The sequence below is a fragment of the Phyllostomus hastatus genome, unplaced genomic scaffold (genome assembly GCF_019186645.2).
Source record: "Phyllostomus hastatus isolate PE091 unplaced genomic scaffold, TTU_PhHast_1.1 phas_scaffold_317, whole genome shotgun sequence".
NCBI classification, from domain to species: Eukaryota; Metazoa; Chordata; class Mammalia; order Chiroptera; family Phyllostomidae; genus Phyllostomus; species Phyllostomus hastatus.
In genome coordinates this window covers 20651825-20674871 of record NW_025334023.1, presented here as the reverse complement: position 1 = coordinate 20674871, position 23047 = coordinate 20651825, and the positions used below count along the sequence as shown (strand labels likewise).

The window sequence follows — 23047 nt, the reverse complement described above, 5'->3', positions numbered from 1 at the left end:
AAAAACTAGTACTAATGACACCACCAAAAAAACATAACAAAGTGCTAATAAATGATTCTAAAAAAAGGGAGATCTATGAAGTCTCAAATAATTCAGAACAATCCTCCAAAAATTTAGTGAACAAGAACACACACAGAGACAAAATCAGGAAAACAGTCATAAACAAAAAGAAAAGTTCAACAAAGAAATAGAAACCATCAAAAACAAAATAAACACAAACCCTACAGCTGAAAAACACAGTGACTATAGTGAAGAATGCAATACATAACTTCAAAAGCAGATGACAATGCAAAAGAATTGGTAACCTAGAAGACAGAACATTTGAAATTACCCAGTCAGAGGAATAACAACAAAAAATGAGAGAGTGAAGAAAGTCTACAGGATTCATGGAACACAATCAAAAGAAACAATATCCACATCATAGGAATTCCAGCAGAAGAGGAGAGGATAAAATAAAAAACACCTATTTAAAACAATAATGGCTGCAAATGTCTCAATCCTGGAGGTGGAAATGGACATCTGGTTTCACGAGGCCCAAAAGATCCTAAATATTGTAGTTTGAGCTTGAATAGGGCTACACTGAGACACATCACAGTTAAGCACTGTTTAATGATGGGGATGCATTCTAAGAAATGTGTCATCAGGCAATTTCATTGTTGTGTGAACATCATAGGTGCACTTACATAAACCTAGATGCTATAGCCTACTACACGCCTACACCATAACGTAGAACATATTGCTCCTAGGCTACCAGCCTACACAGCATGTTACTGTTACAAAACATGAGAGTAAATCAACCACCAGAGAAAATTATATGACCAAGAGACTCAGCAAACATGAGATAAATGAGGCTGCTGCCAGCATAACAGAGCACACATTTTATAGCAAACTTTTTATAAGTAGAAAGAGTACACTCTAAAATAGCAGTAAGTATACTATAGTAAATACACTAGTAACAGTTGTTTATTGTCACCATCAAGTACTGTGTACTGTACATAATTGGAAGGAGTATATTTTATACAGCCGGCACTGCACTGGATTTGTTTACAGCAGCATCACCACATCCATGAGTAATATGTTGTGCTATGATGTCATGATGGCTATGACATCATCAAACAATAGGAATTTTTCGGTTCCATTATAATCTTATGGGACCACCATTGTATATGTAGTATGTTGTTGACTCAAATGTTGCTATGTGGCTTTTGACTCTGTAATTAAATTGTCAGAAGTCAAAGGAAGACTTTTTAAAGCAGTAAGAAAAAGGAGAGAAATGACATACAGGGGAATACCTCCCCACCCCCATGAGACTATCAAAGGATTTCTTAACAGAAATGTTTTAAGCCAGGCAACCATGATATATATACTCAAAATATTGAGGGGTGGGAAACATCTGCGAACCATGACTTCTATACCTGGCAAAGCTGGTTCTTTAGAGAGACAGGCTTTCCTGAAAAATAACTGAAAGAGTTCATCAACACTAGACTTGCCTTACAAAAAAAGCTAAAGGAAATTAATTGACTTAAAGGTAAAGAACGCTAATTGACATCATAAAAACATAAGAAGGTAATATAAAACCCACTGGTAATGATAAAATATGATTTGTATTACCAAGCTACAGTAACCAAAACAGTATGATATTGGCATAAAAACAGACACATAGACCAATGGAACAGAAAGCCCAGAAATAAATCTGTACATATACAGTCAACTGATATTGACAAGAAGGCCAAGAATACACAATGGAGAAAAGATAGTCTCTTCAATAAATGGTGCTGGGAAAATTGGATATTCACTTGGCAAAAGAATGAAACTAGACACCTATCTTATACCATTCACAAAATTTAACTCAAATTGAACCAAAGACTTAAATTTAAGACCAGAAACCATAAAACTCACAGAAGGTGGTCAAAAGGTACAAGCTTCCAGTTATAAGGTAAATTAAGTACTAGGAACATAATATATAATATGATGACTATAGTTAACACTGCTGCATGGTATCTATGAAAGCAAAGGAAGTAAATAAATCCTAAAAGTGCTTGTCACAAGTAAAAATATTTTATTCACTATTTTTTTGTTTTTGTTTTATTTGTATGTTTTTGTATCTATATGAAATGATGGATGTAACTAAACTCAATTTGGCAGTCATTTCATGATATATGTTAAGTCAAATCATTATGCTGAGCACTCTAAATTTATAGAGTGCTGTATGTAAATTATAACTCAATAAACTATAAAATATTAATTTTAGGTGTAACGGTATTATGTTTAAAAATTGTCCTTATGTTCATACGTGAAATACACAATCTCGATATGCACTCTTTATGATAAAAGCTGCGTAAATATTCCTTAAAGCCAAGTTAATCCAATTTACTCTTGAAGAAGACATAAATGACTCTCATTCCATTATTTGTAATGTTACTGCTATTTCTTTTTTTGTCACACTGTGATGTTAAAGAGCTAATGGAATGAGTTAACCTGTAATGAAAGGCAGCTTTAATGCTGTAGAAATTTTTCACAAATAATCCAAATGCAATTGTTCATACATGAATTAAGTTGTGTAAAGTGTAATAAAGTCTTGTATAAGTAGAATAAAAAGTCTTATAAATGGAATTCTCAACTATTTTCTATAGCTTTTCATGTAAATAATTATTATTCTTGTTTCTGAAACTTCTCAAGGAAACTGTACATTTTGGATGGTTAGTCCCCATTCTCCTCGTCAGCTAATGAAATAGGCTTTCTATCATATCTAAACAATGTTAATCACAGTAACAAAAACATGGTACTACTAAAGTAACTACTATTGCTGTGTTCCTATTCGTCCCATATCTTTCCTTATCCTGACCAAATCTCCTGAAAAACAAAACAAAACAAAAAACCAACAAAAAACCCCCCTGTTCTCTGGATCACTGTAGTATTTTGTTTTGGGCGGGGTCAGGAAGGATATCCCAAGATAAGTAGAATCACTATTTTCTGCATATCCCCACTAGTTAAGATTTTATAATTCTTATAAAAATTAAAAACAAAATAAACTATTATTGCAAAAGCATCCATGTTTTTCACACACTTGCCAAAAGCTACTTAGGGAGAGCAGCCTCCTTCAGCCATTCTCAAAGTCAGTGATTCTCAACCTTAGTTACACAAGGGGTGACAGAAAAAAAATGGAATTAATTTATAAAAAATTGTGTACTTATTCTTACATGTTTAAACTTCAGTCACCTTCAAAGTACTCTCTATTTCATGCAATATACCTATGAAGATGTTTTTTCCACTGCTCAGAACAGTTTTTGAACTCATTGATTTTTAGGCCTTTTGGGGATTCTGCCATTTTTTGTTTCACCTTTTCCACACTGGCAAAATGTTTCCCTTTGAGGACTTTCCTTCACTTTGGGAAACAAAATGTCACTTGGGGCGAGATCAGGTGAATAGAGAAGGTGGGACATGGGGGTCATGCCATGTTTGGTCAAAAACTGAACATTCAGCACACTGTTGGCAGGTATGCTTTAAATCAGCCATCATGAAATGGGTAAACACATTGAAAGAGTCTTCAAAAAAATTCACTGAAGCCGAATGCAGCCTCTCACAACAACACCAGCTGGTACACTGATACAGGTAGGTTCCAAGAACACTCAGTAAGGGAGCCTGTACCCCAAGGGTCCTGCCCTCCAGAAGATAATTCTGTTTTTTTGGATCCCACCCCTTGTATATCAGAATCACTTGGGCATGTTTTCATTCTATTCCCCACCCCAGCTTTAACTGGTCTTAAGTGGAATCAACACCAGCATTTTTAACATTGCAGGTTATTCTAAGGTGCTACTAAATTTGAGAAACATTGCTATAAGGTTTCTTGCAGTTCAAGGTTTTATACTTTTTTAAATTAAAATGGAATAACTACGAGATGATAGTTTCTGAGATTTATCTTGCCAGAAACCTCTTTAATAACTTGATTGGGAAGGAAGTTAAAACCACTAGTTTTATCGTTGTCAATGTCCCTCCCCCTCATCCTTCTCAAAGACAAAAAAGCATATAAAGAGAGATTCTCTTCCCTTTCTACTTTATCTAACCCCCAATTCTTTGTCCTTACTTTGTTGTCTTTCCTCATGAGGCTTTTCCACTTTAGACATGGATCAACCCACTCTCCCCTTCTGGCCTGCTGGGAGCTCCCAGCTGTTCTCGTTCTTAACTTCTCCCCACCCCCATAGTAATCCCCAGATAAGGTGTCTGATTTTAACTGGCACAATAAAACATTTGATTTAAGCTCAAATTCAAACACACAGCCACACTCAACCCATCAGCAAAATCTCTCTTCATCTCCACTGCTACCACCCTGGCCCACCATCCACTTGGACTGATTTGTTTAAAATCCTGCAATGGCTTCCCACTGCATTTCTATCAACCCAAACTCCCTGAAGAACTGCAGCAATCCTCAGCACACCTTTCTCCGTCCACCTTCATTACTTCTTTTACATCAGTGCAGAGCACAGATGTCCCTGCCTTGCCAAAATGTCACATGGACCAAATATCTGAGGCATCACCTCCTCAACAGGGAAAGTGACCACAGCACAGGCCTGGTGAGCCAGGCAAGGTCCTCTGTGTCCTCTGAGACCTGAACACTCTGTCTATCCCCTTCCACACACCCCTCCCGGCATCAGGGCCTGATTGGAGAGGCTTTATCTGCACAGAGGAAAAGAAAACAGAATTGGCCAGGGACACAGTACAGGTATGTCACAGAGATACTGAGTGTTCAGTTTCAGACCACCACAACAAAGAGTTATACCCTTTTCACTGGTGGAGTACCTTGCCTTCAATTTGTCGGGGGGTGGGTGGGGAATTCTAGCACCTGCGAAGTACAAGAAAGCTAAGTGCAATAAAACGAGATGCAACTTCTGGTCAAGATGAAGGCGTAGGTAAACATGCTTTGCCTCCTTGCACAACCACAGAATAAATTACAACTACACCTCAAAACAAATAACACCCAGAACTGTCAGAAAATAGAGCCGTATGGAAGGCCGACAACCAAGGATTTAAAGAAGCCACATTCATCCAGACCAGTGGGGGGGTGGGGGGTGTGAAGACGTGGTGTGGAGCAGAAAGGTGGCAGTATGGGTGGTCCAACATTCACATGTGGTGGATAAAAATCAGGAGGGATACTGTGAGACTGAGTGATCCAGCCCCACACCAGACCACCCAGCCCTGGGTTCCAGTGCTAGGAGGACAAATCTTCATAACTTGTGGCTGTAAAAAAAAGAGGGATGGAGAGGCAGAAGAAACGGCTGTATTTTCAGGAGATTCCACTTAAAGGGCCAGCACAAATTTAAAACACACACAGACCCACCCTGCTGGGAACCACCCTGCCTGGTTTTAGGAGCTATAACCCCACCAAGGCTAAGGCTGAGGGAGTGAGTGACCTTCGGACTGTACGCCACTAAGGAGACAAAGCTTATCTCCCTGGCAGAAGCTCAGCTTCTGCTCCTTTTACTTCATCCACACCTGGCCCCCAGTGCTTGATCAGGTAGCCAATGACAGGTAAGATTCCTCAAGGGGGGAAGAACAACCTAAGACAGGCACAATCATGTGGAGGCCCCAAGGAAGGACTTGGGGTGCTACAGCAAAAGGGGGTGATGGACCCTCGCCCCTCGGCTTTGACACAGCCTTGAGTCTTCATCCTGTCCGAGAGGTTTCCTAATCTATTGGTTGCCTTGCTTCCTCTGCCTGACTTAATCCTGAAACAAAGACAGAGGGCAATGCAGCCCTGTGCTGGAAAGGGCGGGTTCCCCAGGTGATCAGGACCCAGAAAGAGTACATAAAATTCTGTGCAACCTGCTTTGTTTAGAATGCTCTCAATTAAATAAGGGTCCAAGCAAGAAATGAGTTTGTTCCTCAAAGTTTTACAGCTCTTTTAGCTAATTGACCCTGACTCAGAATAGGCCCTCACAGTTCTTTGTATGTTATATATTGTTTGATCCTTACCGCCTGACAACGATTAATGAACTTTACCTGTATTCCTGTGCAATTTAAAAGCCAATAAAAACCCTGTGAAGGGAAGGATCGGGGCACCCTCCCCTTGAGAGGGTAGCCATGCCGTCCCTTTTCCTCCACAGGACTCAGTAGTCTGTGTGAATGTCTCATGTCTCATCCATGATGCCACGGACACTGCAGGTCAGTGAATGTGTCACCACCCACACTGGGATTCAGCTCCAGGGCAACAGTTTGAAGGTGCCAGTCCCAAAGGGTAAGTGCCAGGCAAACCTTTAGAAGGCAGGCAACATCACAGTCCACCCTCCAAGCCTTCTTCCCCACAGAGCCACAAGGCGGTGAAACAGGTTGCCCTGCCCTGGTGGTTACCTAGGGCTCTGCCCACACAATTTATAGGTACCTTTTCTACAATAGGCCACCTTACTAAGACAAGGAGTCAAAGCAGCTCTACCTAATACACAGAAACAAACACAGGGAGGTTGCCAAATTGAGGAAACAAAGACACATGGCCCAAATGAAAGAACAGAACAAAACCACAGAAAAAGAACTAAGCAAAATGGAGATAACCAAACTATTAGATGCAGAGTTCAAAACACTGGTGATCAGGATGCTGAAAGAATTCACTGAGTATGTCAACAAAATAAAAATGACCCAGGAAGAAATAAAGGTTACATTAAGTGAAATAAAGAAAAATCTACAGGGAACCAACAGTGGAGGGGAGGAAGCCAGGATTCAAACCAATGATTTAGAACAAAAGGGAGAAATAAGCATTTAACCCGAACACAAGAAAAACAGAATTTTTTTAAAAAGAGGATAAAATAAGGAGCTTCTGGGACATCTCCAAACATACCAACAGCCAAATCATAGGGGTGCCAGAAGGGAAGAAAAAGAGGAAGAAATTGAAAACTTATTTGAAAAAATAATGAAAGCAAATTTCCCTAATTTGGTGAAGGAAATAGACATACAAGTCCAGGAAGCACAGAGTCCCAAACAAGTTGGATCTGAAGAGGACCACATGAAGACACATCGTAATTAAAATGCCGAAAGTTAGATAACGAATCTTAAAAGCAGAAAGAGAAAAGAAGAGTTACCCACAAAGGAGTTCCCATAGGACTGTCAGCTGATTTCTGAAAAGAAACCTTGCAGGCAAGAAGGAGCTGAAAAGAAGTATCCAAAGTCATGAAAGGCAAGGACCTACATCCAAGATTACTCTATCTAGCGAAGCTATCATTTAGAATGGAAGGGCAGATAAAGTGCTTCCCAGACAAGGTAAAACTAAAGGAGTTCATCATCACCAAACCATTATTACATAAAATGTTAAAGGAACTTATTTATAAAAAGATCAAAACTATGAACATTAAAATGGCAACAAATTCACAGCTATCAATAACTGAGTCTAAAAAAATCAAACTAAGCAAACCACCAGAATGTGAACAGAATCATAGATATGAAGATCGTTTGGAGGGTTATCAGCTGGTAGGAAGTAGGGGGAGAATTAGAGGAAAGGCAGAGATTAAGAAGCACAATTGGTAGGTACAAACTAGATAGGGAGATGTTAAGAATAGTATAGGAAATGGAGAAGCCCAAGAACTTACATGCACAATCCATAGATGTGAACTAAGGAGGGATGACAGCTGGAGGGAATGGGGATACCAGGCAGAATTGGGCAAAGGGAGAAAAATTATGACAGCTGTAATAGCATAATCAATAAAATATATTTAAAAAATAAAACGAGATGCCTATAAACACACTTATGGCAACTCTCCCATTAACATTAAGTCATGTTCTTCCTAGTTGTACAGGGAAAGGCCCTGGGTCCAGTTAAAGCTTTATTGGGCAGAGTACAAGTGGTGATTTATTTTGACCAGCCGGCTCTCTACTTATTGTGCAGGTAAGCAGGAGTAGCAAACTCAAAAACTGGTTTCCTCTTCGCAGAGCTTTCTTTTATCTTTTATTTTTTCACCAAAAATGTGTGCCAGGTCCTTGGGATGTGGTGGTGGTGAAGTCAGAACTGCCCAAGGAGCTTACTTTCTGCTCAGGAAGGGAGAGAGACTTACACAAAACACCACACAAACAGATATGGTCGTCTGAAGGCCTATAACTAGAGGGCAAGAACTGCCCCCCAAGGAAGCAGAGTTACAGCGGAGATCTAAAGGCTAAATGGGTGTTAATATGGGAAAGGCAAGGATAGGAGGGAACAGCTCTTCAGGGAGCAAGAAAAGTAGAGGTGTACCTCAAAGACACTGCAGATTCGGTTCCAGAACACTGCAATGGAACAATTCATTATCTTTTTGCTGGTGGAAGACTTGCTTTCAATTTGTTTAAAGAAAAAAAAGCAACATCAGTGAAGTACAATACAGTGAAGCACAATAAAACAAGGCAGGCCTGTGTATAAAGTCCTGTAGCAGAGAGCTTCACAGAAGGGATCAAAAACAGGGTCACTGTGGATGGAGAACGATGAGAAACATATTCAATTTTAATTTGTGCCAGGTGCTTTACATGTATCTCATTTATCCTGTGAGATAGCTATATTTTATTAGCTCAATTTTACAGAGGAAACTGAGGCACAGGGAGGTTCAGTAACTTGCCCAAGTTCACTTAATAGCAATGCAATTATTCTTCCCATTGTATCTTCCCCAAAATACAACAAAGCACACATACTGGGGGAGTACTAGAACCAGTGAATCAAATTCACCAGTGAAGTAAAAACAAAAAAAAGGTTGTCAAACCAGTTCTTACTGAACAGTCAGGTAATATATTAAAATTGTCATTTTTCAACTAGTTGTTTCCTGTCATAAGATGTACCCATAATGACAATGTTTTATAAGAGTGGGTTAGTTCTCATTTTAAGAAACTGTACCTATGTAATTATGTTTAAGATTTAAAAAAAAAAACAAACGTAAAAATACTTTGTGAAAGTAATTTGAATAATGATTAAAAAAATGCTTGACCTGACAAGTGTGGCTCAGTGGACTGAGCACTGGCCTGCAAACCGAAAGGTTGCTGGTTCAATTCCCAGTCAGGGCACATGCCTGGGTTGCAGGCCAGGGCCCCAGTTGGGGGTGTGAGAGAGGCAACTGGTGGATGTATTTCTTGCATATCAATGCTTCTCTCCGTCCCTTCCCACCTCTTTAAAAATAAATAAATAAATAAATAAATAAATAAAATCTTTTAAAAAATGTTCTGCTACAACAGTGTGGTGACTGGTGGGAGGAGGAGTGTATACGGAAATCAAATGGTAATGGAAAGAAATATAAGAAAGACTAAATAAGAAAATAAAAACATAAAATGCTTTGCTGTAGTTTCCAAAATTTCCATAAAACTATATGTAAGTATTTATAATCAGAAAAGAAATTAAGAAAGACACAGACAAGCTAACAAAATGACAAGCTAAAAATGACTAACAACCTACCCCATATTTTGCCACATATAATGCACACCTTTTTGCCCAAATTTTTGAGGGAAAAATAAGGATGCATATTATACATGGGTAGTACTAATTCTGTATCTATATAAATGTTTTTAATTCTTTTATTTATGCTTATGCTTTAAAAGTGTAACTCTAGAAAGCAATAGTGATATCCATATGCAAAATAATACTCTGGAATATGATAATTGGTTTTGTTCCTAAATATAAATAAATAAATAATTGAATTAAAAATTAAAACAAACGATTTTTTCCCCTGAAAGCCTGGGCCAAAAATATGGCTGTGCATCTATACATGGCAAAATATGGTAATAAATGAGCAAAGGATGTGAACAGACATTTCTCACAAAAAGACATACAAATGATGTAAACATGAATATATATGAATGTGGTAGAGAATTACTAGGGAAGGACTCTTTCTATATCGATACACACACACCAAGAAACAAAAAATCCTGCTTATTTTTTTAAAATCACAATTCCAAACCATCTTCTTTAGTTGTTTCTCTCCTCCGTAGTCTGTATCTCTCCACCCGGATATATACTTCTTAGAGCAGGGGCTTTTCTGTCTTACTTTCCACTAGATGCCTGTGCTTTCAAACAGCGACTAATAGAACAGGCAGTCAAAACAAACATCTGTTTCCTAAACAAGTGAACATAATATCGCATGATTTTCCTACTCTATATTCCTTGAGACAACATCTGATGATGTTAAAAATTACCAACAATCTTCACATGCAATCTCAAAAACATGAGTTGAACACAATAAAGTCTTTGAGGAGTTTAGGCAGTTAAGTACAAACTAGTTCTTCATAACATATAGGGAAATTCTTTTCTATATAAAATCTCTTATTACAAATAAATGTCAATGTCTGTATGTCAGTCTGTCTGTATGTCTATCACCATCTGCATCTAAAGCAACCTGTCAAGTCAAATGGTTCTTGTATAATAGCAGCCTACAACCTAGCAGGAAGTTTCCATTGAATACTTATTTCAGTCACAGAAGATTTTATCCAAAATAAGTAGAAAAAGGTATTATGGAGTATGGAATTATATACCTGATGAATTCTTTCCATTTCAGTAGGACTTTTAGTGTTTTCATTGGGGGTAAAAATTGGAATACAGAATTATCTGAGTAAGTTGTTCCCAAATTTCCACCCCTCCTCTTCTGTAGAAAAGTAAGCCCAATACACATGCATCTGCTCAAATTTGCTAGGTTCTGCCATGTCTATGGAGAACAACAATCCTACCAGAGTAACCCAAGTGACTGAACCAAGGATGGGTTACCAAGCCAAATGCAATCATGTATACAGATGGAACATTAAGAGAGACCAACTGCTTTGAAACTGGTTTGGTACAAATAATGCCCAAGGAAAGAGCTTCAAAATGAAGTAGTACCAAGAACCCCTCAAATTCCTCTTTTTAGGGAAGCATCAGTGCTAAGTAATCGAGGCTGAATCCTGAATGACAGTGAACTGTTGTGCTGGCTACTGATGAGACCTGCTGTCCATCCTGAACCACGTCACACTCTCTAGTATCCTTGCCCAAACTCTTGCTACCAAAAATCATTCAGGCATGTGTCTTTCTTGTACCATGAAGAATAAATTCATCCATCCAGAGACCCTAAAATATAAACTCTCTAACTATACATAAAATGGGGGAAATGATTTTCTCCATAATCTGAAAGCATTAACAAGTCCCTGCAGAAAAGAATGTTCAAAATATGGCTGTCTTCGAATAACAATTAGGGCAGTTGAAAAATAAAAGAACCGCTACACATAATTCAGTGGTACAATTGGAAAGTAACCTTAATTCCTGTTTCTTTGACCTCAAGTATCTATCTTACTCTATAAACAAGAAGAAAAAAAACCCAGCTATAATAATGGGTAAGATTAGAGCAGGGACCACTCATGTTTACAAGATGTGTACAGTGGTTCTTTGATAAAGTCAAGTCAGCAATTACAAAATATGTATTTTGTTTGATAATTCAGTTCAACCACCATGTATGCTTATCTACTATGTACCGAGCATACTCTTAAGAGCTAGGATAAATAAATCAGATACCACTTTCAAGGAACTTAGATGGAGACTAAAAAACAAAAGAGAAAAAAGATTTATTGAATTCAATGTGTAAGTCCTATAAAAGTGATAGGCGCCTAATGTGGTAATATTGCTGGCAATTTCCACTTTTTCGTAGAACACACATCATACAAGAGTTTGCCAAAAAAAGATGGTATGTTCCTCTTGGGACTGGTACCAAATAAACTGGGCTAAATAAATAGCACCAAAAAAATTGGTGAATGGTATGTTCAAAAAAGCAATGTTTCAACAATTAGGAGCACCCATGTTACCACAAAACAAAACATTAAGCATCAGGTCCTATACAAATTCAACATGTTACGTAAGAGTTTTCAAGATACAAAGAGAATAGGAGGAACATAAGTTCAGGGAAGTGTTACACAATGAACAACAAAAATTGTTTATAATAACTGTATTATCTGATTTCAATGGAAAAAAACTGAAGCAATGCTTTCTTTTCTTTCTCAATAAATTTCCCTGGGCTAGAAAGGACATTTGAAATCATCCCACTGACTCTGGAGCTGTTCTCAAAGTATTGCATTGTTCACAGTTAACATCAGCAGTATACCTTGGTATATCTTGGCTGAAAAAAATTTTCTTTAAAGATTTTATTTATTTTATTTTTAGACAGAGGGCAAGAGAGGGAGAAGGAAAGGGAAACGTCAATGTGTGGTTGCCTCTTGGGCACCCCCTACTGGGGACCTGGCCCGTAACCCAGGCATGTGCCCTGACTGGTAATCAAACCTGTGACCCTTTGGTTCTCAGGCCAGCATTCAATCCACTGAGCCACACCAGCCAGGGCAAGTTTTTTAAAGTTAAGGCTGCACCACAGTTTCAGGATGTTCAGCAGTACAGAATTAGAGTTAATAAAGGTTAACAGGAAAAGACACCTAAGAATTTAATAAAATATTTCGAGAAAACCCTCCCACAACTGCCCAACAATAATCATTATTACATTTTTGGGTAATCTATCCAGTCTTCCCCCCTCAATAAGAATTTTTCTATAGAATTGCTAAAGATAAAATAAAAGTATATCCTGGCTATATTCACCCAGCAATCAGTAGGAAAAAGGCATAGATTACGAAAAGCACAGAGGTAAACTAAGAATATGAACTACATGGGACACTGGGACACCCATGAGAATAAAAACTCTACAAAGTTGCACAACAATGCAAATGTACCTAATGCCACTGAATTGTGCACTTAAAAATGGCTCACATCATAAATATTATCTTATGTATATTTCCCACAATGAAAACAAAACAAAACATCTTCCACCTCCTACCAAAAAAAGAAATCTCCAAGAAACCAGGGCTTGGTCCATTTTGTATCCTTAGTATCTAGAGCACAGCGGCACATTAGACACTCAATAAATATTTGTTAATAAAGCTAAAGAAAATGGGTCTAATGATAGGATCTGTGTACTTTTTCTCTAGTTTCTACCTCAGTCAACTCTGAGGAATAAGGATAATAAAAAGATAACTTAAATATTGCTTATAAAAAACACACCCTGATGGTTTACTACTGATATTTACAACATCAACCTGGTTCCTATATCTATCTTTCCATGTTAGTGAGCTCAGAATTCCAAGGAAGAAATCCATTTCTCCCAAACTGAAAGCACAGGGAAAATGTATCAATAATTGTTTCTACAGGGAAGCAAGATGTGTATGTGCATGGTAGGTGGTGAATGGGCGGGGGAGGGCAGTGCTGAAGTCTGATGGTTGAAATGTAAGCAGAGTCTACTTAGAGTCTGTCAAGGCAAATTAAGGCTGCCCTGGCTGACCAGCTTAAAGTGACTTGTTTCACCAGCAAAACAAGCAGACTTATGTATTCATATTTCACATCTGCAAGCAGAGTGCAAAACCTTCCCAACTAAAAATGTTCTTCAAAACACAATATGGCCCCAGCTGGGTAGCTCAGTTGGTCAGCGCATCATCCTGATGTGCCAAGGTTGTCTGTCTGTCTGTCTCTTCCTCTACCCCAAATCAATAAACCCACACAGTATGAAATTCTAATATGCTTTTAGTTTTAGAATTTATTCACCTCTTTGCTAGACTGAAAAAGACTATTCATCTAGTGGACTATCATTTATCGATGCCTACTAAGGGCAGCCCTTGAGGCAGGCTGTAGGGATTCATGAATAAATGGTGGTTGAAACAGGTCAGTATACCAGATTTCATGTATATACTTTCCCAGCTGATAGTTCTTTATGTGTTCTAGATAGATAAAAATCCGTTTCTTGAACCTTTCTAAACTCATCTGTTGACTTAGTAGTGGAGCTTTTGAGAAGTGTGGAAAATTTCCATCCTGGAGATCCTATAAAAATAAATAGCCTGTGATTAATGGGCACTTAATATTTAATTAAGAACACTGGTAATATATTGTGGTGGTATGGGGAGGGTAGGTTATTACACAAGTTCTAATGTCTACTTTTGCCAGTGTTGCAATGAAACATACTGTCAGTAAATCTGGAACTGTATTATTGGTTTTTCATGAAGAAATGTAGAGAAGACAAATTCATTTTTAATTGGAAGCCGTCTCAGTATGACTCAATTTTTAATTAGCACCTTAAAGATTTGGAAAAGGTTTAGGGGGATTCTATGTCCCAGGTAAGCAACTTTTTCTGCTGGTTTATTAATCTTGTGTCTTTGTGTAATGGAAAATTAAATATATATACCACACAGGAAGAGAGCAAGTGCATTATTGTATACTTTTCACAAAGTAGCCTCCCTCAAAGAAAACCCCCCAGAGTACAAAAAAGGTAAGCAATAACAAGTTTGAAGGATCTTTATCACATGTGCAAATTTCTTCCTCTTGATGGAACTATAATCCACAAAAAGATCTGGTGTAAAGATTCAACTAGAAAAAGACCAAAGTCAGTAGACTATACAGATGTATATAGCAGTAGGTATCAAACAAATACCAATGTTATAAAAAGCTTAGAACATGCCAAGCCTCCTAAGGAGCATGTAACTTGCATTAGCTCATCTAACACTCTCAACAATTCTGAGACAGGAATATTGTATTGCAACAGGAACTGAGGCCCAGAGAAGGCCACCCAGCAAGTGAGTACCAGAGTCTGGATTTGGACCAAGCTGTTTAATTCCAAAGCTTGTGCATGTGAATGCTAAAGTGGGACTGCTGATTTTCTACTATAAACCTGTTCTCCCCCAGTCTTCCCAGTTGGTGCATTACCAGTTGTTCAACCCCCCAAACCAAGATGTCATCCTTCAATACCTCCCTCTTCCTCACTCCAACATCCAATCCATTAGCAAGTGACTTCAGTTCCACCCCCTGAATAGATATAGAATTCATCCACTCAATCTCCACCATCACATGCCATCATCTTTGGTCTGGACTACTGCAAGAAACTCATATTTGTCTCCCAGCTATTGTCACTCTTCTTATGGGGGATGATTTCCCGGCAACCGATTTTTTTATTTTTTGCTTGAGAAAGAAGACAGAATCTCTCTAGCTAATTTTTCTCCTTTTTTCAATAAACATACATGAAATATTTGCTGTGGGCAGGCACTGTTTTTGTACCTAAGAGACAACAGTAAGTTCAAGAAGTCCGAAGCTTTACCTAACAGAAAGACCAAGTATTCAATTGAATGATGTACTGAATGGAAAAAAAACAAAAACAAAACAAACAAACAAAGAGTTAAATTCATGAAGCGGCACAGACTCACTATGGATTTATTTCATTTCCTAATTTGGTACGCATTATGGTGGCTTTTGAAGCCTGTGTCTTACTTTAGAAAGTCCCTGTTATTTGAAATGCCATGTTCTCCCCATGACCCCACTCCCCACCAGTCTAAGAACAGTTCAACTACGGCTTGGACTTGACTGAGAACTGATACACGTGATCAAAAGAGGTGGAAATGGCCATCTCCTCCTGACAACCTATTTGAACTCCTTGGACTTTTCCATTAAAGTCCTTGGACTTTTCCATTGAAGCGTCAATAAAATCCCCTTTTTCCCTAAAGGTTGCTCAGGGTGGGTTTCTGTCACTTGACACCAAGAGCCCTAGTAATAGCCTCTATCTTCTCTCTTCCCTTAATGTTTCTCATTGCACTACCACAATCTATCCTGTTTGCTAACTTGTTCATCCTCTCCCCACCCCCAACTGAGGATATTTATGAAGCCATGCAGAAGACTATGAAGAATATTTTAAAAGAAGAATTTCAGTAATGTTTTTTATCCTCTCCCACAATATTCTGGGCAGGGCTGTATTGTGGATTTAAGCATTATTATCTTGGTAAACCAATATCACCTAATGTGGCAAAATGGTTAACTGAGAGTTTGGATTCCAATCTCTGAGAGCAAACATGTAAAACAAACAACACAGAATAAGTTAGGTAACTTCTCAGTCTCAGTTTTATCTATAAAATGGGGATAATACTGTGAGTATTGTGTTGGATATGGTATGGACCCCAATTAGCATAGTGTGAAGTACATAAAAAAATGTGTGGTACAAGTTAGCTCTATCACTGTATTTCATAATGACACTTTATCAGATTACACACTATATGAAGACTAGAACATTTATTTCTTTTTTGAGATATCCTCTACAGAGCCTTTCTTTAGATTCAAGGCAACATTACTGTCTGTAAAAAATGGATTCCAGTTTATGTTGATTATACTAGTTCCTGAAAAAGGCCTTCGTATGGTTCAGCACTCATTCCAAGTTTTCCAAATAGCATTAACCTCTTGTGAGACTTTGAGTAATAAACAGAATAAGCAGCGAATGTTAAAATAGGATAAAAAATATCTGTTGTGAAGGCAAAAGAAAAAGACCAAGGACCCTCAGTTTCTTTAATCAGCAATTCATTAGAGAAACAAAAAAGATTTCTCTCACAAAGTAACAAATATAAAATTATTAGTATAAAATTAGCACCAAGATATACTGTTTCATCCCAGATTGTTTACTTTTACAATAAAACATCTCATAATATTGAAAATATGATGAACATGACTTACTGATCCTTTTCTTAAATTATCTCAAAATTAGATCTGCAAAGCCAGTTTGTCACATGCACAATTCAACAAAGCAAACAAAAAAGTCGGCAAAACAAACAAAAAAATCAGCAAAACAAACAAAAGTTGTTATTGTCTCACTTAGATTATTCTAGCAAAAGCAGGTGTTGAGCCTGAACCGTCTGGTTTTGCAAGGTGTCCTCTTTATCTAGATAAAACTAATGTCAGGCTAAATGCAAAGGAGGTGGGTAGAATTTAAATCCATTAAAATACTGACTCCGTTAAAGCAACTTATTTTAATTTACTGACCATTACCCTGACTTCTAGAATAGTTTACAAATAAAATGTAATTTACACAGCAAATCCCAGTTTTCTGGCCTTTTCCAAGGCCTAAAGGGAAAGCCCCTTCCGCAAGAAAAGTTCTGCCCTCACTGACGACGTCATGGGGTCCTGACTATCCTCAGCAGGGATGTTAAGGCTGCACAGCTGATGCACTGATGCACGCCTTGGCTGGTTTATGGCCCACGAGGGGCAGGAGGCGCCCTTCCCACCCGGGCATAAGCCTTACCAGCGCCCGAGAGGTCAGAGTGCATCACTTCCCAAAAGCTCCCAAACCCGCCACATTAGCCCCAAAGTCTTAACTTGAAAGGTGTGGGGCCATGAGACTATAAATCATTTGTTCGATACTACACAATTAGACGATAAAACGCCACGGAGACTCCTGAAAAGTTCCCCAACGAACTGGTAGACATGTTTCCGCAGGAACCGGTAGACATGTTTCCAGCCCACCTACTCCTGAGTACAAAAGAAAGCACTAGATAAAGGGAAAGGTTGGAACAAATAAAGTACCACCAGGGGAAGACTGGTACAACTAACTTGAGCCCTCTGCTGAAAGTCCGTCCTTCGGGTGACTCAACAGGTTATACGCACTCCTTCGGGTTTGCTACCTCCGTTCGCAGAAAAACGGAAGGGATGCACCAGACAATCTGCTCAGCAGGCGGCTCCGGGGGCAAGCGGCAGGCCCTCCGGAGCCTCAGTTTCCCCAATCCCTGTGCAGTCACCTCCAGTTTGGACCCCTGCGTTTGGCATAAGACACGCAGAACTTTTCCTCACAACCACATCCCAACTTGGAAACTCCCGCTGGGCAGCGCGCCTCCTCTAAAAGCGCGGCCTGGCGCCCCCCCGCAGCCACTCACCCGCCGAGTCTTCGCCTTCCACGGCGACTTTCAGCAGCGCCAGCACGAGCAGCGCCCCCACGAAGAACAGGGCCCAGCTACCTCGGGTCCCGAGTCCCATTGTTCTGAAGGCAGGACTCAGCGGCCTCGTGGGTCCTCAACTGAGGTGGCAGTGGCGCGAGCTGGAGCGGTGCCTCTACACACCCGAGCCTGTTCCGCGTCAGCTTCCGCCAAGCACGCCTGCCTTCCCGCCACCTGCCCCGCAGTGGCTCAGTAGGGTGCCGGAGCAGGGCTTGAAGCGAGCGCTACGAACCAAGCCGGGGTGGTGGGACGGTGCCCACCGGAGGCGAGGGGGCGGGGCCGGCATGCGGGGCGGGGTTTGCGAAGGTTGGCGCCCTCACCGTCCTCCCAGCGTCCCCCTCTGATGTGCGCCTGAGAGCCCGGAACGCTAGAGCAAGTTTCCTTTCTTGTCGGAAATGGCAAGTTTTGTTCTCTCCGATAAAAGCGAGCACCACTGCCTCTCCGGATGCTGGGCACACCAGACTTTGCTGGGCCCGGAAGGATGTCTGTGAAGCGTAGCTTTCGGGTGGGGGCACTGGGGTGCGTGCAGCTGACAGGGAAAAATTGCAGGCGGGGGCAGCAGAGCAGGGAGGTGAGGGAGAGAAACTCCTGGTAGTGGTGGCGGTGGGCTTCTTTCTGAGAAGTCCTGGGCCGTTGGCGCTTTCTTTTCTTGACCCAGCCTAAGTTGGGTGGGGAGGGGGTGGCGATGACAGACAAATTTCATTGCTTAAGTTCATATGTAAAATATGATCTCTATATCACAAATTATACCTCATTCTCTTCCACAGGTTCCCTGCATCTCTGGATAAAGATACATTGTGTGCAAAAAAGAGATTAGCGGAGTGGTGAGGGATAGACGGGAACTGAAGAGTTAGTAACATTTCATACGCAAGTATAGCCAGCGACCAAGGCTGAGGTTGCACAAATTCCACCTAGTCCCTTCTCTCCTTGGTGTCTGTTGTCCCAGTTCAGATGGAATAACGTGTTTTGAATAGTTTTTGGATAAAGCCCTCTTAAGCCCTTGGAACCAGTTCCACTAACCTGTCTTGACTTGCAGTGCTTCTGAAGTCTGCATCTTCTTTTTGTTGAGACCTGAGAAGCGACCTGTAGCAACCTGTGACTGATGCAGGGGAAAGACTGGTTTGACTCCTGGTTTGGGTGGGAAACCCTCAGCGAAGATGAAAGACATAAGGATCCAGGGCACTTAAAATCATGGTGAATCCCCCACCTGCAAAGCTCTAAATGTTGCAAGTCGTTGGCGTTTGATCCAAATTTTATGAAATAAAGGCCACATCACATTTCACTCCCAAAAATATGTTATGGGAGATAGTACTTTCTGATCTCAGGTAAATCTATCAATATGGAGATGACCTCTCATAGAAATTAGCACAGGCAATCTCTCCTAAATAGGCTATTCCCTAAATAGGCTCTCCTATAGGCTTCCACCTGTTGATTCAGCCAAACCTGGCATCCAAAATGGGCAAAAAGCAGGCACTGCACATTTAGTTTTTGGTTACTCTACTTAATTGGGGAATCTGATGTAGGGGTAAATTGTTTTGATGACTGAGAACTTATCCCGGTGTCCAAGCATTTCACAATCCAGGCTAAGCCAGTCTTTCCAGCCTTGGTTTGGCTGCCCATGAGCAACGGTGCTTTCTTGTTCCTGGCATTTGCATACATTGTTCTCTCTTTCTGAAATGCCCTCCTCCTTTTCCATTCTCTTCACTAATCCACAACTAACACTTTCTTTAAGGCTTAGTGTACATCTGTCTGGGAATCTGGGGTGGACTATGAGATGATTGCAGAAGTGAAATGAGAAAGTATGAAACACAAGATGTCTACTTGACAATTTCTCCTGGGATTGACTTTGCACTCAGATGCTCTCTGTGGTTTGATTTCTGTACCTGAGGTATAAGTGGGTGTGCCCAGCTTCACTTTGATAATAATAGCACAGAACTGTGGGTTGGCTGTGTTTTTTTCTGGTCTGAGGAGAGGTGAAAGGGGCAAGAAACTGTCCTTTCTGCCCTCTTAGAAACTCCTATGAGAGATCCGAACTCTATGAAGGGAAATCTGGACCCAGTTTTGTCTCAGGCTCTGTCCCCATCACCGCACCAACGTTTTACTTTAGTAACATGAAATGCCTGGAAGCCCTTGGCAGTCTAGCTCTCCCCTACTCTTCCAGTCTTGTGTCTGAATCCCTCTCTGTAACCTCACCAGTCTACTCTCCAAAGTTCTGCAAATATGCCAGGGCCTTCCATGCCCCTGTGTCTTTGCTCCTGCTCTTTCCTTTGCCTAAAGATGCCTTCTGACCTCTTCTCCCGGGCAGTTTTCCCTCATCTCTCATGATTCCTTTCTTGTGTCACCCTCTGCCCAGCCATCTGGGCAGATTTTAGTGCTCTAATCCCTCTGCTCATACTTTATCAGTTTGGTCTCCCTGCATCTACCCTCTTTCCCTCTAATCTATTCTTCACACAGTAGCCAGTGGGATCCATCTACAGATTCCAGATCATGCTATTGCCCTGCCACCTTCCTGAGTCCAAAGCCAGGGCCTGTGTCTTCATGACTTGCAAGATCCTACACAACATAGTCCTTGGCTGCTAATCAGTTTCTTTTTTTTTTAAATATATTTTATTGATTATGCTATTACAATTGTCCCATTTTCCCCCTTTTCTCCCCTCCACCCTGTACCCCCTCTCCTACCCACATTCCCCCCCCTTTAGTTCATGTCCATGTGTCATACTTATGAGTTCTTTAGCTTCTACATTTCCTGTACTATTCTTGCCCTCCCCCTATCTATTTTCAACCTACATTCTATGCTACTTATTCTCTATACCTTTTCCCCCCTCTCCTCCTCCCACCCCCCCCTGTTGCTAACCCTCCATGTGACCTCCATTTCTGTGGTTCTGTTCCTGTTCCAGTTGTTTACTTAGTTTCTTTTGGTTTTGCTTTAGGTGTGGTTGTTCATAATTGTGAGTTTGCTGTCCTTTTATTATACATGTTTTTTCTTTATCTTCTTTTCTTAGATAAGTCCCTTTAGCATTTCATAAAATAAGGGCTTGGTGATGATGAACTCCTTTAACTTGACCTTATCTGAGAAGCACTTTATCTTCCCTTCCATTCTAAATGAGAGCTTTGCTGGATAGAGCAATCTGGGATGTAGGTCCTTGTCTTTCATGACTTGGAATATTTCTTTCCAGCCCCTTCTTGCCTGTAAGGTCTCTTTGGAGAAATCAGCTGACAGTCTGATGGGAACTCCTTTGTAGGTTACTGTCCCCTTATCTCTTGCTGCTTCTAGGATTCTCTCCTTCGTTTTTACCTTGGCTAATGTAATTATGATGTGCCTTGGTGTGTTTCTTCTTGGGTCCAACTTCTTTGGGGCTCTCTGAGCTTCCTGGATTTCTTGGAGGACTGTTCCCTTTGCCAGATTGGGGAAGTTCTCCTTTATTATTTGTTCAAATACATTTTCAATCTGTTGCTTTTCTCCTTCCTGTTCTGGTACCCCTATAATTCAGATGTTGGAACGTTTAAAGGTGTCCTGGATGCTCTTAAGCTTTTCCTCGATTTTTTGAATTCTTATTTCATTATGCTTTCCTGCTTGGTTGATTCTATCTTCCTTCTGGTCCACTGTATTGTTTTGAGACTCAGATTCCTTCCTTTCACTATTGGCTCTCCTCCGCGTATCTTCCTGCATCTCTTTTATGGTAACCTGCATCTTTTCATCTAATTTGCACCCAAAATCAACCAATTCCGTGAGCTTTCTGATCACCAGTGTTTTGAACTATGCATCTGATAGATTGGCTATTTCTTGGTCGCTCAAAAGGATGAGTCCTGGGGGACTGATCTGTTCTGTTGGAAACATGTCTCTCCCTGCCTCTCCTTTTTTTTTTCCCAGTCTGATCGTTCTTGTTACAGTGGGGGGCAGAGCCTTATGTGTTCACCGGGGCTGGGCACCCTAGTCGCTAGATTGTGATGTTATATGTGGGGGCGGGGACGGGAGGGAACAATGGCGGTAGTTTCGTTCTCCTGGGACCTCAGTCCCTTCTCTGGGATCCTGGGCTGCGAGCTCTGCCCTGGTCCACAATTGCTGCTTCACTGGGTCCGCCAGCCTCAGCTTGTATACTCAGGGACCACCGCTGCGTTCTTGCGTGCTGGATGGCTTTCGCGCTGATTTCACACCAAGTTTTGCCCGACCTCCGCGTGCCGCCGACCCGCGCCGCCCAGCTCGTCCCCTCCTACCAGTCTGGATGTACAGGTCTATTTCAACTTCTTGGCTGTCCGACTTCCATTCACATAAATCCTCTATCAGTTCTGGGTGTTATTCTATCTGTAAATTGTTGTTGTTCTAATCTTGGTTGTGCGAAGAGGTACAGTGCGTCCACCTATTCCTCCATCTTTCCGGAAGTCGCTAATCAGTTTCTATCTCAGAGCCTTTGTGCTTGCAGTTCCCTTGCATCATTTAGGTCTTTGCTCATCTCAGAAAGGCATTAAAATTTTTTTTATTTTATTGATTTGAGGGAGAGAGGAAAATCAATTTATTATTTTACTTATTTATGCATTCATTGGTTGATTCTTGTATGTGCCCTGATGGAGGATTGAACCAGCAACCTTGGTGTGTTGGGACCACTCTCCAACTGACTGAGCTACCCAGCCAGGGCCAGAAAAGCTTGTCTTGAATACTCTACCTCATAGCTTTATTTGTGTTAGTAGCATCTAGTGTTCCATCATATATAGGACAGCGGACATCAATGCATACATCATTATGCTCGTTTATATGTTTCTTGTTTGTCTCTCCTACAAGGGTGTAAGTTCTATTGATACAAGTAGATGCCCTGGGCACGCCCCAGAGTGAGGGAAGGGTTGCAGGAAACACTGGAGGTGGTGGGGATGAAGCTGAGCCTGGTGCTTGGGGACAGATTTCCCTACCCTGGGACTGGGACCCAGCAAAAGGGGGGAGGAGGGTAGTGGAGACTGCACAGGTTGGAGACAGTGATTGACAGAGGGGAAAAGCCCTCCTACTCTCTTCCAGATCATGGCAGCAGGGGGAAGTGCTGACCAGCCAGTATAACTTGGGGAAAAAAAGATGGATATCAAAGCAAGCAGAATTTGGCCTGGGAAATTTAAATGTAGGGTTGGAAGAAGCATGCAGCTTCTTCCCCTAACCCTGTCGGAAGCCAGCTGGGCCATGTCCCAAGAATGTATTCTCGGGCCATGGCTGAGGGACACTGTGGTGTCTTCCACGCTGCATAGATGGTCCTGGACCAGGCCCTTTTCTTTGAGATCAGTGCACAGATACGCAGGCCAGAGCACTCTTTGGCTGTGGGGGCTGGAGCAGCCACAGGTGCTACGACCC

General features: G+C 40.9%; 1 protein-coding gene across 1 annotated transcript in view; it reads right to left on the bottom strand.

The window, feature by feature from the left end:
• TMEM123 (transmembrane protein 123) overlaps positions 1–18018 on the bottom strand; it is a 40941-nt gene extending 22923 nt beyond the window's left edge. The window contains exon 1 of the mRNA XM_045818257.1: positions 17659–18018. Within this exon, the coding sequence (XP_045674213.1) occupies positions 17659–17758 (100 nt within the window). The 5' untranslated portion in view covers positions 17759–18018. The remainder of the gene's footprint in view (positions 1–17658) is intronic.
• Positions 18019–23047: the final 5029 nt, after the last annotated feature.